The following is a 19,438-nucleotide window of genomic DNA, read 5'->3' as shown; positions in this document are numbered from 1 at the left end:
TTGCAACCCCCTGGTAAGGCTACTCACCTCTCTTTTCATCCACAGTGGATACTGCCTGGATCAAAAGTGGTGCGTTGGACTCTGTGTACTCCACAAACACCAGCAGCAGCTTCAGTGCTGTCTTTACCACCAGGCGAAACTGGAAGAAAAGAGTGTGACTTGTCATTCTCCAAACCACAGCATTCCCAGCTGTGGGAAATGACACTGGGCAAGAGGCAAGCCCAGCGGTCCACATCTGGTAGTAACACACAAACAGAAGAGATTAAACTGTGACAGCACTGAAAATGGAAGATAAACAGCTGGCTGAGAATTTCATTCACTGGACAGTGCTCTCCTAGGGAATCCCCAGCAGATAATGAATGCAAGTGAAGTATTAATACTGCCACAAGTAACAAAAGGGTGAACATCCTACCTTTGCATATCCCCAAAATTGCTGCCCAAAGCTTGATATATGCAGAACTTATTGAGCTAACAAAGCATATATTTCTTTATTTTTCAACACATTTATTTCCTCCTTCTTCTCTGAGACTTTAATCCTGTCAAAATGCTGGATGATGGGATGATTTCCTCCTTATGCTTTCTTCTCTTCTTATAATGCTACTGTTCAATCCCTAAATTATTAAATAGATTGATCTTCACTAATAAACACAACTTAGGAGGAAGTGTGTTTAATCTCCAACTATCCCACCCTGTGACAAAATGTGTGATTTACTGGAACTGAGCATTCTGCCGGCAAGTTTTCAAACTCAGGTTTTTAAACATCCTTAGGAGGGAGCGTTCATCAAAGACTCGTCTTTGGTAAAATGGATCTACTAGAATTCAATAGTCAAACTCTATCAATTTCACCTCAGAGCTCCCATTTCCAGAGAGGATTACTTGACTAAAAGAGCTGAGTAAGAATTTTTAGGGATAATCAAGTATGATTACTTGGCATGATCAGGTACATAGAAAAACAACTCTTTACTTGAGGGGAGAATTTTTAATAGGCAGGGCTCTGCATACTGAGAAGGCTTTTACTGTGGGAATTGGTACTGGTTCAAATTTGCTATTCTTTCAATCTCAATAATGGATTACTATACAGTTTCTGTCAATATTGACTAATTCCCATTTCCAAATTTTTTTTCAAGTCCTCTTAACACAAATCCTAAGAAGCAAAAAAAAAAATTATTAATAATATCATAGATGTACACATGGTCACAAGACAGTGACTGTGTCTATATTCTAAAAAAGACTGCAAGTGCAACAGGCATAGACTCAAGCTGCTGTGCTCACACAGCCACTCATGGAGATGTACTGGAGCTCACTTGAAGGTAATGAGCTAAAATGCAGCTTGCTGCTGTTAACACAGTTCAGTGTCAACAGTGATCCCTGCTAATTGCCTAGTTTCTTGGGGTTTACCCACTCATGTAGAATTGAGCTTAATGCCCCCAATGGCACTACTAGCAATGCAAAATATTCTGCTGTTGAATCTAGGCTTTTTTCAGGCTTTATGTGTTGTCAAATTGTTGAATTTTAGGGCTGACAGCCAGGAAATCCCAGTGACAAAACTGACCAGGTCCCTTAAGACCCTTGGTTAGTCTAATTTGCAGTTGTACTGCTGCAGTGATACTTCATAGATACATGGGGTAGTTAAATTAAAGGAAATTGAAACCTGATAACACAACAAATCACTTCCCCACATTTGCACTGTACATCCATGTATTTGCCTGTCAGGCCAATACCATGGTGTTGCTGGTCTGCAGTGACATTTCTCTTAGGAATCAAGTTCAATTGTTTAATAAGCATACTGAAAGAATTTCCAAAAAGTTACCACTTTTTTTGTAAAGTTACTTTGTAAATAGGAGTTATACCAGATTACTATAACTATTCTAGCATTAAGATACTTCGTACTTACATACTATCTACCAACCTGATTAGGGTTTTTTTCCTTAGAAAGGAAAGCTTAGATATTACTTTTGATGGTTCTTAAAGCCTCAAGCCTCGACCATGTGGTGCCAATGGGATGAATTCTCACAGAAGTCCTTCATGGCAAAGTTCCCATAAGTGTCCATTTGACAGCAATCAGTGGGGGACACACCAGGCTTAAGTCTATTTTTGCAAATCTTTTTCCAGGAAGAAGAACCTTTGGCAGTACCTTTGCTCAGATTGTTGCCTGCAGGCCATGGCAGCTGCTGCAATGAGGAGCTGGTCCCTCTGCAGCTGCCACGCTGCAAACCCTGAGCAGCCTCAGGGCAGCCCACTGCATTTGCACCAGACCAAGGCTCAAGCTGGCTGATTGCAGGTGCTATCTGCAGGTATCAGCTTCCTGTGCTTCACAAGCTAGCAGATGGTTTGTAAGGAATAAATGCCACTCAGAAGCAGTCCTGGAGAAAAGGAGCGATTTGGAAAGCTATTTAGGTCCTAGAAGGACACTCTAAATTCAGATTGTCAATCTGTAAATTTTCAGGGCTTATCCAGCTCCTCACAAAAGAGTTAATCAGCCCTGGAAGTGGATGTGCTTTCCACTGAAGGTGCATACCATGGCTGCTTTCTTCTTGCACCACCACAAACACTAGCTTTGAGAAAACCTGCATTTAAAACAATGCTGTTTCCTGCTTAACAGAAAATGGCATTTGGGACTCCTGTGGGCACTTTTAAGCCTGCCTGCTGCTCTGGACACTTTGGGCAAGGGGAAAAGCAAAACACTGCAGTCCTAGACTGCACAATGCCTATGCTGAGGATTTACCTAGCTACCCATGACCCACACAGTCTTTAGGCTCCTGCAGTGCTTTTCTAAACTGCATTAACAGTGCTTCTTGACAGGAGCAGGCAGTCATTGAGCAGCTGCACTGCCCCAGGAAACTGAAGTCTTCAGCCAGCCAAAACCCCTCTGAGACATCTGATAGCCTGTCACACCCAGACACAAAAACAGTCCAGAGCCTGACATACTCACACTAAAACCAGCTCTAGTTATCCACTCTGGCACCAAGCAGTCTCTGAAAGGTTTGTTCAGGGATACCTGGCAGCAGGACCAATTTGAAGCACAGGGAATTTTTTCAATGTGGCCTCCCATATGCTGTCCAATCTGTTAAATGTTCCCTTTGCGACCACCTGTGGGTCTAAGTTCCCATTTGTGAATAACTATTTGACTGCCAAAGATCCTCACAGCTTCCTGTGTGAGTTCTAAAATGTGTTTGCACGACATAACTTTTCAATTAATTATATAGCTTGATTGCAAATAAAATAACAATCTCAAAATTGGAGGATTGCTATACAGGAAAAGACAGCAGCTGTTCACTGATTTTCTTGCTTCCTTTTGTGAAGTCATGGGACTTTTTGCCAGTCACTGTAATTTCATTTCACATGATTTACCCAGGTGGCACAGCAATGGGAGCAATAGAAACACATTCCATATTTCATTCACAAGCAGGTGAATCACAAATAATCTGAACCGCTGTTAAAAACTTAATGAAAACTTTTAAGACTGTTTGTGGGATTTTTTCCTGATACTCATTTACTATTGAAGAGGGGAACAACTGCTTTCTGAATCTGCTTCAATAGTCACAGTTTTGTTAAAACCCATGGACCAATCACACTTCTACTTCAAACAGGACTAGAAAGGCAACAAAAGAAGTAGATGTGCTAGATCAAAAAAAGTCCTGTTACTATCACTTTGGAAACATTGGTTGTTCTAATTAAATCCAAATTCCATTTAAATATTATTACTGCTTATTTAAAAAGGAAGGCTCACTGAGACAATATGCATACTCACTGGCTTGGTAAAATAATTCTTTAACAGTTCTGAGATTAAATCAGGATTCTTGAATATCCAAACAGTGAAGCATCAGAACTTCTATTAAGCTAGAAAATAAAGTTCGTGTTGTGCTTTTGTATCATGTGCAAGCCAATTTATAGAGAGGAAACAATGTTAGCATCTTCTGGCTGAAGATAAGAACAAGCCAGCAACGTAAAAGGAAGAAGAAAAATTATAAACCTTTTCCCTCTGACTCGCTTTACCTTATACAGTGCAGTTTGGCAATCCCTTTCCCTTTTATCTCTTTATATTTAGACAATTACAGACTTAGACAGGGATACCACACAACAGGCTGCAAAACTCATGTCTCATGGAAGGGCTTATCATAGTTGTTAATCACTTGTCTGGAAAGGCTTTAACCTTTACAAGGAATGTTGTCACAAAGTTCATTGACTTAGAGACCAAAGCAATATTTGTAGAGTTCAGATTGAAATATTCCGGATTCAATTATTTTTCATCTTAAAAAGGAAGAAAGTAAAAAGGAAATTGAATAAAAATATTTTACTTGGGGAGATGTAGCTACTTCAGATTTACGCTATTCAAATTTAAAGGAGAAATAGGCATTGAATTTTTAAATAAAGATTTACTCCAGCCAAATCCCCTGAAACCTAATCCAGGTGCAGACTTGGATTTACTGTAGATCAGGTACTCATCCTTTTTTTAGGATACAGCCAGGCAGAGCTGCAGCTAAAGAAACACCCAGTGCAACCAGTGCTCAGCCTGTCTGGAGGAAGTGCATAGGGAAGCTGGAACCCTTCTCTCTTGTAGGGTGCAAAGATGCCCCCAACTTCAGATCTAGGGCTGCAGGAAGAGCCCATTGGCATCCCACCAGCACCTGCAATTTGACTCAATTTCATGTTTTCCAAGGGAATAAAATCACCTTCTGTTCACAAAAGGAGGAAAGATCTTCCTGGAATGGAAGGTTTTCTATATATATATATAACTAAAGATATATATATATATTTAAATAAATATGTTATACATATATATATAGTGTATCTATATAAAGACACTATTTATTATAATGAGCAACAAATATATAAAATAAATATTAATACTATATGGTAATATTATAATATACAATATTATTATATTGTTTTCCTTTGTAATAATCAAAAAAAGGAAATATAAATAGTGAGCTTGAGAGAATCTCAGAGTAATAATTTAAGTTGGAATGGCCCTGATAAGATTTTTCTTTCTTATCTAAGGTGAAAAAAATCCAGTTCCTTTCCTCATATAGCATGTGCTCTACCCCATCTGACTGTCATAGTGAGCCTCACTGAATTTGCTCCAGTAGATAAGTATCTATCTCATACTGAGGAGCCCAACACTGGACTCATGAACTCCTGATGCTGCCTTATCAGCACCAAAGAGGGAGAGGCACTTCCTTCACCTCGGTGGCTGCGCTCCCCTCAGCCCAGCCTGAGATGTGTTTGACCTTCATTCACACAAAGGCACATGATTAACACCTGCTCCAATTCATACTCTCTTATTCAGAATAAGTAGACAGAATCAAATGGTGTGATGCTAAAAGAAACACCTGTAATTTTCCCAGCTTTTAAGAAGACAAGGGGTAATGGCTTTAAACTGAAAGAGATCATAGTTATATGTTAGGAAAAATTCTTCACTGTGAGGGTGGTGAGGCACTGAAACAGGTTGCCCAGAGAGGTTGTGGATGCTCAGTTCATGAAAGTTTTCAGGGCCAGATTTGATGGGGATTTGAGTAAACTGTCTAGTGGAAGTAAACTCAATGGCAGAGGGGTTGGAACTATGTGATCTTTCAGCTTCCTTCCAACCCAAACCTTTCCATTGTATGATTCTATGACATCCCACTATTTTTTAAATTAAATTTTCTGAAATCTCTGCAACAATGTAATTTCAGTATTTCACATGCTGTCCACCCGTATTTATGTAAAAGAATGTCTCTGCTGCATTCAACATCTTAGTGAACCTTTCCCACATCTGCACTGCAGAAAGCCAACCAAGAGCTCCAGCACTGAGTGCATAAGCAGGAAGAGCCACCTCTGTCTCAGAAGCATGCAGGGCTGGCTAAACACTGGAAAGAGCCTTAGCAGCTACAGCAAGAGCTTTGGAAATAGGAGTGCTTACATAACCCAGACAAAACTGCGGCTTGAAGTGCCAAACAAGCAAGGGGAAAGACATTAGAGGGTAAAACATTTGAAGCTCCCTAATACTAGGATTTGCAAATGCCTTACAGAATGCAGAAACAACCCAAATTCTTTCTAGTCTCTCTCTTGTCCAAAACTGACATTTGAGGTCAGTTACTTCAGTCCAAAAACAGGTGACAAGTCTATTTAGTAATTCAGTTCCTTTTTATTCATAGTTCCTGAAAGCAGGAATGATCACAAGAATGAGATCCTTCTGTGTCACCTATGCCAAGAACTTCCAATCACCCTTATTTTCCATTAGAACTTCAAAGCTGCATCTTTAAAGATGGAAAATTTAGAAATTCAAATGACTACAGAATACCAAACAAAACGTTGTAAATTAGTGCAATCTTCCTTTACCAGAGGAAGAAAGAATTCAAATGTACTAGGGCCCAGAAAGCTACTTGATGGATCACAATGAACAGGTGCCAATTCCTACACTTTCTTTTCAGAGACACAGCATCTGCCCAAGTCACAGGGTATGCACTGCACAGGGAGGATCACAAAGCTGGGAGGCAACAGTTAAATACAGTGTGCACAAAGCATGTGAATAACCCCCGTTCTACGTACTGCCCCCGTTCACATACTGTGAACACCTAGGCATTTTATATCATTAGGAATTTAACTATTAAACAATCTATGTTTCTGTGGGCTGGTGTACCAATAGAACAAATAAGAATGCCTGTGATGCCATATCTATATTTTAAGCAATTTTTGTAAGTTTTATATTAAAACAATGCCAGATTGCATTTTAATATTCAGCCATTTTTGCTCAAATCTTCAAAGAGGGACGCTTAAATAAGGCAAATGAACTGTTGCTAAGGGCTTTGCCAGCTCAGGACTGAAGCTGTGAAAGGAATTAGATTGAGTTGAAAACCCCTATAAGCTTAGATGCAAGATGCTCCAAAACCATCAGTTAAACAACAGTCTTTTTATTCTGAATGTTCCTTTAAGGTTTTTTCCTCCACAGAATGTGTAATGTTAGGAATGGCAGAGAAATACATTCATTTACTATTCTGAAAATGAAATTTCTCAGAACTTCGCAAACATACTGGGTAATGATTACATGTTCTGCACACTGTTACATATGTGGTGTGTATCTGTCATTTATCTGTGGTGAGACTTCTGACATGAAGAGAAAGAAGGTCATTAAAAAGAAATTCATCTGGCCTACCAACAAAACACAGGGATGAGCAAATAGTGATTAGTGAATGGTCAACAAGAAAGAAAAAAAAGGTTCATGCCTGGAAATTACGATGTACACCATCAATCATGGTCCAGAAGAAGAAGGGGGAAATACGAGAAAAACATCTGTACACAGAAGTAGGCAACTCATACAACAAATCAAAGCCTACTGCAGGTCAAAGTGGCACTCAGATGAATACATGCAGTTCTGATGAGAGCTTTGAAAGAATATGTTTGGGGTAGAAATCAGCCCTGTATTAAGTCACTTCTAATGAACTACTGATGTAGCTGCATTTCTCTTGCACCAATTGCCACATCAGACAGACACTGTTTGAATAAACCTGAGGCTGCAGTGTTTGGAACAAAACATGAAATGCTACAGGGTTTTTTTGAGTAATCCCCTCTCCTCCTTTTGGAATATCAATGACAATCTTGAAGAGGTGGAGAAGTGATTTTCTACTCCCATAAAGTAGTCTAAAATGACTTTTTTTTTTGTTTTTTTTATGACAGGATAAATAAAAGACCATTCAGAGCTCTCCGGGACAACACACAAAGTGAGAGCAATCTCATTGTGCTTTTCCCCCCTACAACCAGGCCAATCCCCCCAGTGTCTCCCACAAGAACTATTCATTGTGTAAAAATCACATGTAATTATTGAGCTAGAAAGGAGGACAGGGTAGGACTTGGAGATTATAGGACATAAAAGGATTAAACTTCTTTACCCTCAGGTGACTTCTGAGCTGGTGTCCTTGCACCTTTGTCAGGGGCCCAACCACAGGCCTATTAGGTGTTACACAGTTTTAAATGCCTTTCTACTTGGCTTTTTCAGATATTGCTGAAACAAAAGGGTTTGGTTTCAATTAAAGTTTTAGTTTATTCCATTGCAAAACACAAACCAAAAATATTTCACTGGAAATTTGCCATCAACCTTTGTCCAGACTAGGAATTATGCTTCACTTGTAAAGATTTACCCTCAGATTTAATTTTCCTTCTCTCTTTAAATAGTGCAGTTTCATTGTATCATCTGTTGATTCTTTTATTAACCATTCCCAAACACTGGCATCTTTTAGGACTCCAGGAAAATAAACACTATCAGTACCTCTAGCACTGTCTTCTCTGTCTGGATAAAGATTGTGATTGAATTATCTTAAATAAGGTATAAAACTTAGCTTGAGAGAAACCACAGTAACATGAGAACCAATTTCTGGTTAGACTCATGCTTGTGTGTAAAGTGCTATCAAGCATGATAAGGAACAGACCTCTGTATTCTCTTTTTGTCTTCTACAAACATGCACCTTATTTATGTCTAGCCTCAGTTTTCTAGCATTTTCCTGTTATGGATCATAGAGCAAGATGGTCTAGTAAAGTCTTTTCCTTTCATTAGATAGCAAAATCTCTGTTGGGTACATGCTAAACTAGCTTTATGCAAAAGCAACAGCAACAATATATTATGATATGTACAATGTCATTCTAACACAACTTAGCATCTGGAAACATACTGCCTGACTTGGCCATTTTTTGGTAGTTCCAGCAAATCCATGACCCTAAAGTCTGTAAGTCACAGTTAGACCTGATGGGTCTTTAGGAATGAGCCATATGTCTATTAAATAAAATGCGTGCTTCTGATCAGCAGAATAAATTAAAAATTGAACACTACCCTGATGATATGTTCAGCAATAGAAGCAATAATGAGATTTCATATTTTGGTAACAGTAAGGTAAGTAGATAATAAACAACAAGATTTGAAGCCATGCAGCATCAGAATTCCACATTAGAAATGAGTTTGCAAACTGAAATGGATCACAAGAATGGGTTTTGTGCGCCTGCATAGGGGAAATATGATTAAGGCCATTTGGCATGTCTTCTTTTTTTTTTTTTTTTTCTTTTCTTATGACCAAGGAGTTACATGCAGAGCTTTCCCACCAGCCCCCTAAATTGATGTATGATTTTAGCCTTGAACTGTGCTGTCCTCAACAGATGGTCATTGGGCTGAACCTCTGGCAACGGGAAAGGTTTGAGAGATTGGCAATTTCAGCAACTTCTTTTCCTTGGGCAGGGCCAAGTTGATATTTCCTTAACTGTGATACAAAAAAAAAAATGGGAGAGGAAAAGAGTTTTTATGAACTTAATTGCAGATAGGAATTTATCTTCACTCCCTGCTCTGAAATCCCTTTCATACCACACTCCTTTAGCTTTTGTTATACTGCTGAATGACATCTTGGTTTGAAAAAACATCTAATGCAATACAAAATCACTTTACTCAAGACAAAAGGCAATTAATTTTAAAGAGAGAAGGGATTCAATAACCTATTACTAAGGTATCTCATGCAAAGCATGTAAGGATCTGAAAGTCATCTACAATTAATCAAGTAGTGCAACAGTTCTCTGATGCATGCTGTGTTTGATCACATTTTAGGTACAGAAAAGCTAAAGTACTGTACATTTTAAAGGCAAACATAAGATCTAACATTGCATCTTATTTCTTCTTTTAAGCCTCCAAGTAAATATTTGACTAATGTGTGTCTTCAGAAATATTTAAAATTCCAAATTAAGTCTTTAGATTTAAGATCAAATTACTACTGTATAATTTTGTTGAGTAACTAGAAATTATGTAGAAGGAAGTTCACTTGCTGCACATAAATTTTCCATAGCAAACTACTTTCTTCCAAGACCCACTCTCTATCCTCTGATTTATATAGCTGGTGACCATAGATTTCCTCATGACAGCAGCAGAGAGGGCTTCACAAGCTTCAGTATGTTTGATATGGGAACTGTGTACAAAGCAGAATATCAAAACTCTACTATCTTCAGGATGTTAATTTTCCTCCTGGCCAATGCAGAGTGGCTCAAGTAGAGCTCAGAGATCACCCTGTCCCTGATTGTGAAAGCCATCACCAAAAAAATGAATGAATTATGGTCAAAGCCAGAAGAAAACAGACAAATAACAGAACTATTAGAGTACCTTCTCTTGGAGCCTCTTAGAAAATTAAACCCACTGAAACACACGACAGCCATGAGGAGCACAGCATTCTCACCCTTGTTTCCTTAGGCAGCTGTGCTGTCCCTCCCACTGCCTACTTCTGGACTCTCTCCTGTAACTATGGGATCTATCTACCCACTGCCCTGTCACACTCGACAGTAATGGAGTTATGTTCCTACTCAAGTTGAAAAAGGCATTACAAAAGACCCCAAGTTGGTAAGCTCATAAGAGAAAAGGAAGTTTCCAGTCATTTTGAAAGGGACACAGCTAGAAAATTTGTCATCAGTCCTCAGCCCACCACCAGCCATGCTGCAGGCTGCCATTTGCACAAAAGACAGCAGGCATGGAACACACAGCAGGACGGAGCCTCCAAGAGCATGTGGGATGGCAAGGAAAAAGCAAGGAAGAAGGAAAACAAAGATAACAAATTGCTTCATTAGTTCTACTGCTTATGAAACAACTTGCTAGAATTAGTGGCCTTGGAAATGTCCTGTTTAAATAATATCAAGGTTGAGTTCAAGGACCCTAGGGGAAAAAAATATTTGAGTTTGCAAGTACAGTGGAAAACTACTCTATTATTATTCTGTGGTTTTCTGCACGTGAAATTTGTTCTTTCAACAGTTTCATTAAAATGTACTCATAATAAATACCCAAACTATGCTTGTGTTTAAATAACTTCGCCTGAAAACAACTGTAAGTTGAATGATATGGTTAGCAGTCCTTTCCTGACACTGCACAATCTTATAGACAACATTTCAACAGCAAAAACACAAAATCATAACAACCTATGAATAAAGTGTGTGGAAATGGTTGAAGATAGTATGTCAACAAAGATTCCTAATTATAAAATATTACCTATTGCAACATCTTTCTTAAGTAATTCATTGTTAACAGGTTATTCTTTTTAAGCATCCCAAAAAGCAAATTCTAGTGGTTTGAACTACTGAAATGATAAAACTGTTGAAAGAACAAATATCACACATCAAACCATGGGACAAACCCACCACAAGTAATTCTTCTTGAAAGAATATGTAATAAAGTAAGACTAGAGAACGGATACATATAGATATAGATATTCCACCTATATTACTATAATGATAGTAATATAGGTGGAATATCTATATCTATAAAATAAAATAAAATAAAAATAATTATTAATAAAAGCACTAATAAAAGCACTATTGTTTCACTGTACATAAAGACTGCAGATTTTTCTCTATTCTCAAACTTCTGAGTATTATCAGGCATAAAAAGTAATTCAGAAGCAGAGGTTTGACTGCAAAACCAGACACACATTTACCTTTGGATAACTTGCCAAATAAAGTTAATAAATAAAGATACTTTTCCCCCAAAGAGCTGGGGGACATGTAAACATAACAGAAGTGGTCATATTTTTCCAGCAATCATCTGTTTGTCTGTCCTAAATCTGGAAGAGGCTGCTATCCTCAAATCTAGTCCTCATTATCAGTCTAGTCCAGATACCTTTTTTGTAAATCCAAAAAACTTCATTATGAAAACAAAAATGTAACAGACTAGACATTTCCAGCTTCCTACATTGTAGGAAGGGAGTGGCAGAATACTTCATGGAGCCATTTAGAAACCTGCTTTATGGGGACACAGGTCTCTGCATATCAGCTAAGACACTGCTTAATTATACAGCCCTAGCAATGTCACATTATTCTAACTCCCTCCTTTGCCAGAAGAGGACAAGGATGGAGATATTCTCAATTTTGGTTTTCATAAGAGCTAGCAAGTATGCAACTTCTGCATACAGGTGGACAACTGTAAGGATATATTATATTATTGTAGGCTTCTCTTGACAGGGATCTTCTATTAAAGTAATAATTCTTTTTTAAGTTATTATTCTAACTCTTTTCTAAAGCTCAATGTTCAAAGAAATAATGTAATTCCTCTGTCTCAAGCCACCTCCTTCCTATGACTTTTATCAACCAAACTCATTACATCCACCCCCAATTTTACAGCAAATCAAACAAACATACAAATTGAAAATATGTACAGTTGATTTTGAATCCCAGAAAGGTGAAAGAGCTGGAAAAAGACTCCTCAGACTCCTGCTTGGATAAGAGAAATGGAATTGTTTCCACACAGCACTTCTGGTGATGTGGCAAAGGCTTAACAATACAGGCTTAACTCTAATCACTCTCATGTTCAATTGTGTTCCAAAGGTCTGCAGATTAGATGAAGTTAACTTCAGCTTCACGAACCTCCATGTCCAGATCCCAATTGTATCAAAAATTGTAGCAAAAGCAAATGCCTTTGTTACAGCTCATAAAAAAGATCTGGCTTTTACAATTTTCCTCTAAGTATAAAGCAAAAGTATGTGGGTACCCCTACAGCAGGAAAAAGAGGAGGAAGTTTGAGTGATTCACTTAAGGGTTGAGCTGGAAGGGACCTCTCTGGAGATCATCTTGTCCAGCTCTCTGCAAAGCCACCTACACTTAGTTGTCCAGGATGGTGTCTAATTTATTAAACGTCGCTAAAAATTACCAGATATAAAAAACATGATTTAAAAAAATAATGATTCTTAAATACATATTTTAACTATTCTTTATTTTTCAAAGCATGGCACTTGCAACTTATTTTCTGCCTATCTCTCACACACCCATACTAGCTCCCAAACATACATATACTGAAAGAGACAAAAAATCCCTAACACTTATTTTCAGCAGATCACAGAGATTGCCTAATTTCACTAAACATACGCAGAACTGCTTTGTTAAAGATTTAAATGCCCATACATATGCCCAAAATGTAGTTCTCAGCTCATCTATCATGTGAAGACAAGACTTTTTATGCAATGATACCCACGTAGTTCTCTGGATACCAAGTGTGGTCTGGGATTACAGTAAAAATCTGTGATGTTGTATACTAAATGAATTACATTTTCTCAAGCATTTAAGAGAATATTGAGTGGTTTGCTCAGGAACCTCCAATGACTCCCAGGTTTTGTGTCTCAGGTCCTCAGGAGCACCACAGTAACAGCAATGGTCACTTTGGGTCTAGTTTGACAGCAGACAGAAAGGGGTAGAAACATGTTTTCTATACAGCAGAATTGGAACATGGAAATGAAAACTATTCAAGGCTTGGAAACTCATGGTCAGAACTGAGAGGTCCAGCAGGGCTTCTGAACTAACCCACCTGCACGTGTAGTCTCCCTGCAGCCTACTTTTGTGGAAATCTGGATGTGCAGCTCAAAGACAAGACTGGACTAGGTTCATATCTCCCAAGTGAGGTTAAAAGAGCCTCAGAAGTGCAACAGAGCATCATCTGAAATCATCTGTGACCACAAACACCAAACAGCAATGTAATAACTGAAGTTAGGTATTTGCCTGTATATTCCTAAAAGGCTGTAGCTACCAAGCTATAGGTAGGTTTGCAGCAGCAGTGACGAGGACAAGGGATCAGTTTCCAGAGTCTGTTTCTCTTCATCTGACCCTTAGTGCACTGTTCTGGACCTAAAGACTTTTGACTAAGCACATTTGACTAAGGTAGCACAGTGAGATGTGCCTTTACTTGTGGCATTATTTCACACATATTTCAGTTTTTGTTTCATCACAATGTAAACTATTTCAGATGCAATATTTAAGAATTATTCAGCATCTGGGACTTGAATAGTTTTTAGCCAAGTAATTGCCAGGGTCATTCAAAGAGCTGAACCCACAGAAGCATGAGATCATAATCAGCAGTGATTTGACTTGCATCATAGATCAATTTTGAGCTGTTGTTTCAGTTCTTTGGGAGCAGTACAGAGGGACAGAGAGGAGACTGCGGGACAGGGGTTGGGCAGGGGAACGGAACAAAAAAACCCCAACCCTTTCTTCTTCCTGAACTAACCACAACAGATTACTTCCACTTTCTTCTGAAGTCAACAGTAACTGCAGACAAAATCAGTAAATACAGTGATGCCTTAATAAGGGACAGCAGTTAACAAAAGCAGTAAAATAAACTGCTCCAGAACATTATCCTTTGTATCCAAGAAAGCTCAAGTGAAATGCACTGCGGTAGCTGTGTAATGCCTGATGGGAATAGTTCCTATAGATTTAGAAAAAAGCAAATGTAATTGAGATTTGACCCTTTCAATGCAGTGGAGTACAGGTTTTGAGGAGGTGACTTTATTGGAGTACATAAACTATGCTGAACTCTTTCTTTTGGTGTAATTTTGCTTGGTTTTAGAAAGTTTTTCATGGTAGGCTCTCATATGGAACAACCATGTGAATGGCATGAAAGATATTACCACAGTAACCATGGTAACACCAGAAAAAAAAATTTGGGTTTTTCTGGTGGTGTTTCCATTCTCCCCCCCCCCACCAAGTTAGTACATAAGCATATTTCCTTTTATAAGAGCAAAATGTCTCACAATATTTGAAAGAATTATTTTAAGTTTGCACATAGGGATTTGGTTGTACAGTTCTTGAATATTCTTCTTATTATTATTAATATTAATAATAACAACATAATAATAACAACATCAGTTTTGCCAATGCTACCGAGCAAATTAAGAGTCTTGATAGACAGTCACCTGCTTTAAGCAGGAAAATAAGATCTCAGAACCTGGAAAGGACTGGACTTCAGCCTTGCTTCCAGAGATCTCTCTGTACTGCCTCTGAGTAGTACAGCAGATCAGCCTAAATGCATAATGCCAAACTAAAAATCTCTGCAAGCTGAAAGTCCTACTCCTCCTCCCTCATTCCTGAGTCATGTTTTTTTGAACCCATATATTCACAGCACAATTCACAGGAGAAACAGTGCTACTCTAGCTCAGCATAACCAGCTACAACTCATGCTCTGAAAGCAGGTCTTTAGTAGCAGCCCTGACTTTTTCCTTCCATCTCCTAGACAGCTTCCCACAAGTGGGTATTGCCAGAGCCTTTCATTTCTGCCTGTTTAGGATAGCAGGATGAAGGTTAAAAGGCTGTGTAAGCTATGGAGATGAGAAAAATTAACCAAAGTAGAGGCAGGAGGCTGCTATAGAATCACAAATAAATACTTCACATTTGCAGCTCAAAAGAAAGCTCCATGTTCTGGGCCCCCTAGAAAAACAAACATGTAAAACAACTGCTTTTAAAAACAGAGACACCTAGCAGCTGCAGATTAACTATTTTAAAATACATCTTTCCCTGATGAGGATGTGCTTGCTGGCCTCTTCAGAATCTGTGCTCTGGCAGTATTCCTCAGCAGGCAGGTGATTCCTCCCCAGCACCTCAGACTGATTGCAGACAAACCCATAAAATTCCATGATAAGTAATTCCATCACTCTGACTAAACTAGGTGTGTTAGAAATACATGGAGTTAAAGAGAAAAACTGCAGATTACAAAAAATACCCCAAAACTGAGGATGCATTTCATTAGACATGCAGAGAGATTCATTAGCTGTGTGAAGCTACAAATATCCAAAACTAAAGGATACCAGATGCCTCAGGGAAGGACAGCACAACTCAGTTTTTATCAATAACCTGTGCTGGGTGTTAGATGGACTAAGTGTTTTAAAGCACATAGTCTTGCTCCACATTGTATTCTCCCAGAGGCATTTTGCCCCAGTCCTGTCCTCACACTGTTTATTCATATCCATCTGTGCCTGCTAGGTGGTGCTGTGGGATGCTTTTTCTAAGGCAGAAAAGGCAAGTTGCTTTTTTCATTCCCCTCACTGATATTTTTTCTTTTCCTTCTGCACGAGAACAGCTGCAGTGTTTTCTGTATCTTGGCTGTACAGGATGTGTCCTGTCGGGTCCCTTGTCAAGTACGTGGTGGCCACCACTGAGGATGCTGCTTCTCCAGAGCAGTCGGGGAAAATGAGTGCATCAGCTTTCATCTGCATGTATTCATGCAGGAAAGCTGGAGCATTAGATGGAAGTAGGTGGTATTAATATCTGGTCTAAAATTTTCAAAATGTTCATTACCCTTTTGTTCAAAAGATACAGGACATTTAAACAAACTATTTTCATTGACAAAGAAGGATTTAAAATCAATTCAGATACACAAATCAAAAGCATGGTTTCAAAGAAAAGGGAAAGACTAAAACTTCCCGGAGGACCGATGAGTGAAATGTCTCCCTTTTTCCCCCTGAGACTGCAACTTACTTCTATGATGAAAAGCAACCTACTGCAAAAACTTTGAAAAACACCCTTTGTAAAGGGTAGTAATGAGAAGGATGCTGGTTTAGGCTTCATTTTTTTCCTGTAACTAACCAATAACTGGGTTAGTGGCAGGATGCTACCAGTGCTATAACATCCACAGTATCATAAATGGTGCAGACTGGGACTGAACTAGTCAGATCTGTAGGTAAAGTAAGTCTGGTCCATCTGTTCCACATAACTTCACATCGGTTTAGCCAAAGATGATGAATAATCCTAACCCACCCTTCTGAGCAGGAGGGAAATAAAACAAAACAACCTCCAAGATGAGTAACCGTAGTATTACATCAAATGATGACATCAGGAAAATCTTGTGCTCTGTTTTCAGATCCTGTCCCATGGCCCAATGCCTTGGCACACCCTTGGAGCCATTGCTGTTCCTATACAAAAGACACCCTAATAAATGACATTGTGTCTAACATAACCTTCAACCCTTCTGTGTAGTGAATTGAAATTTTTTGTCTGATGCTCTGCTGTATGATCTTCCACTGCCAGAAGCTGAGCTTGGGCATCGACGTTGCATCCCTTCATCAGAAAGGGACGACAAGGAACAATAAGGGAAAATTTTGCAGACTAGTGACAAAAGTTGAAGTATATCCTGATTCTAAGGAAGTTTGCCTCAAATCTCGCTATTGCATGCAGCTATTACGGACGTCCATCTGAGCAGTGCAGATCTGAAGCAAACCTACTTTCAGGTGGTGTAACATGTCTTTCTCCCTGCAGCCATGCACAGTTTTTACTGCAAAAGGCTCTCAAGTTCCTGAGTGCCTGGAAGGGTGGCCCAAGAAACACCCAACATGTGAAGAGTGTGCATTTGTGGAAGCCTGACTGCAGATGAGAAAGGGAAAAAGAAAAAATTACCTGAACAGAAAGCACTGCAAACCACACAGAGTGGCAGTGACACAAAGGAGCAAAACTTAAGTGAAACTCTATCTTCTCTACTTAATGAAAGGAGTAAAACATTTCACTATATTTAACAGACACATATTAAATATAGTTTTAATATATTTAGTATCTTCAGGAAAACACAGTGAACTAAAACACAGTCCTCAGGGATTAACAGTTTTGAAGTAACTCCATACATTAATAGCTGTGTAGTCTCTTGTCCCACTTTACTCTTTCTTTACTATAAGAAAGCCTGTGTCATAGGAAAAGCTTAATTGGGGAAGCAGAAGCAGTCAAACTCTAAGTTAGAGAAGTGTTACATTTCCCTCCAAAAACAAAACAATAAGATGCTTAGATAACCACACTGACATTTAAAGTGCAATGGAGAAAAAGGGCTTCAGAGAGGTTGCTTTAATTTTATTACTGAGCTAAAGAAGGAAGCAGTTACACACTGCTGGAAATGAAAAAGGCAAAGCATACGTTTACTACAATTGTGTGTCTTCTAATAAGAAGAAGAAATTCAAAAATAAAAGGGACCAATCTACAAAAATTCCATGCTGGCTGAGGTATTTACAGTATGTTTTATATTGAACATCACATTCTTGTTTTTTATTAATGTGGTCTTCAAAAAGGGAAAAGAGTGAAGAGATAGAGGGGGGCAAACCAAGAAGCATCTGAACTCCTTGTTCAATTGCTGTGATCAAAGAGGGTCAGAATATGGGAAGAGAGTACACAGCATGCCCAGATGAGGCTCATTTCAGTGTATCATGGGAGCCAGCTAGAAAACCTGCTGGTATGCTGGAAATTATTCTGAAAAGTCTTTATATGGAATGAACTACTCTTAGAGAAGTGTGGAGAGAAAAAAAAAGGAAGAAAGAAAACCTATCAAAGAACCTTCCTTTTGATCTTGATCTTATGAAAAGTAATTGAGGTCCACACATCTTACCAGACCTTTTTCTTCCTAAGGGCAAGTTCTGTAACTGAGGAGACCAACATAAAATCTGTGAGGTAGCCACAAGTCCTGGGTAATACCCTGGTAAGGGACCTGAGCTGCTTGCACCTCAGAGGTTCCTTGGGGTGCACTACATGCTGAATATAGAGCCATCGTGTGTGTTTTGGTAGTTTCCATTTTTGATACAGCGTATTTTTTCTGTTATCCAAGTATTTTCAGCTAGTAGCCTTTGCTTTAAAAAACAACTACTCTAAATAAAAGAATGACAAACATTTTTGAGTGATGCCAAAAGAGCAGATATGGTAACAATTAGTATCAGGTTCAACTTTTACCTATGTATCTGTCTTCACATATAATCTGTCCTTCTACTCTCTTATGTTCTTCCTCCAGGCCTCTAAAATCCAAATACCAATTTTCCAGATGAGGGACCAAGGCAAAAAGGGATTTGAAAACTGGTTCAAAAATGTGCCTGGCAGCTGGATTCAGCCTGGGTCTCCCAATGTAAAAACTCTCTCCCTATCTGGGCCATTCTTCCAGGCTAGACTACAAGCAAAACACTGGTATATTAACTGCTGTGTTGGCTGAACTGTCTCAGATCTGGTTTACATGACGCTGCAAAAAATGTTGGATACCACCTTTCCTGCAGGCAGAATTCCACTACTGCACTATATATGTGGGAATGAGGACAGATACTGATTTAAGAAGAAAATTTTGATGAATTTAAGAGAAAAAACAAATAGTAATAATAGTAATTATATAGTAATTCAAAAATAGTAATTGTATAGTAATTCAGTTTCTGTTCAAAAAGAGGAACATTCAGGAAAATAACAGAGAGAAGATTAGGCAGAACAATTCTGCAGAAAAAGATGGGTCCTATACATCTCACAGCAGCAGCTGCAGAGTACCCAGCAGATTTAAGTCATACTTTTGGAGAAGTAAGAGATCCTTGCACAGACAAACATTTGAAGAGACTTTGTGTGGAATTTCTGCTACTTCCATGCAAACTCTCTTTGCATTTCCTCAAAATCCTGTAAAAAGGATCCACAGCAAGCGTGCAGTTCTCAAACATCTTTAATAACAATTCAATAAACATCAAAATAGAGGTGAGAGGAAGAAGTAACTTGGTAATGAAGTTACAAAGTTTACTACAAACAGTTTGAGAAATTAAGTGATTAACAAAAACATCCTGCCCACATCCTATGAATAAATTGAACTCTGCTTGTACCAGAATAAATATCATAGTGCATTGAGATAAATATGTAAACTGAAGCCAGAGCTCTGTTAAAATAAGGATGGAATACCTGCATTCTTCAAATCTGATGG

The 19,438-nt window shown here is 38.6% G+C and overlaps 1 protein-coding gene across 6 annotated transcripts in view; it reads right to left on the bottom strand.

Annotated features, from left to right (window-relative positions):
• Positions 1-19,438, bottom strand: part of FHOD3 (formin homology 2 domain containing 3) — a 375,803-nt gene that overhangs the window by 124,242 nt on the left and 232,123 nt on the right. For all 6 annotated transcript variants that reach the window (XM_071454950.1, XM_071454935.1, XM_071454930.1 and 3 more), the window contains exon 7: positions 28-139. In XM_071454950.1, coding sequence (XP_071311051.1) covers positions 28-139 — 112 coding nt within the window. The remainder of the gene's footprint in view (positions 1-27; positions 140-19,438) is intronic.

Source organism: Agelaius tricolor, unplaced genomic scaffold (genome assembly GCF_023055355.1).
Source record: "Agelaius tricolor isolate 1412-34295 unplaced genomic scaffold, bAgeTri1.0.p SCAF_2, whole genome shotgun sequence".
NCBI lineage: Eukaryota > Metazoa > Chordata > Aves > Passeriformes > Icteridae > Agelaius > Agelaius tricolor.
This window is presented reverse-complemented; position numbering and strand designations above follow the sequence as displayed.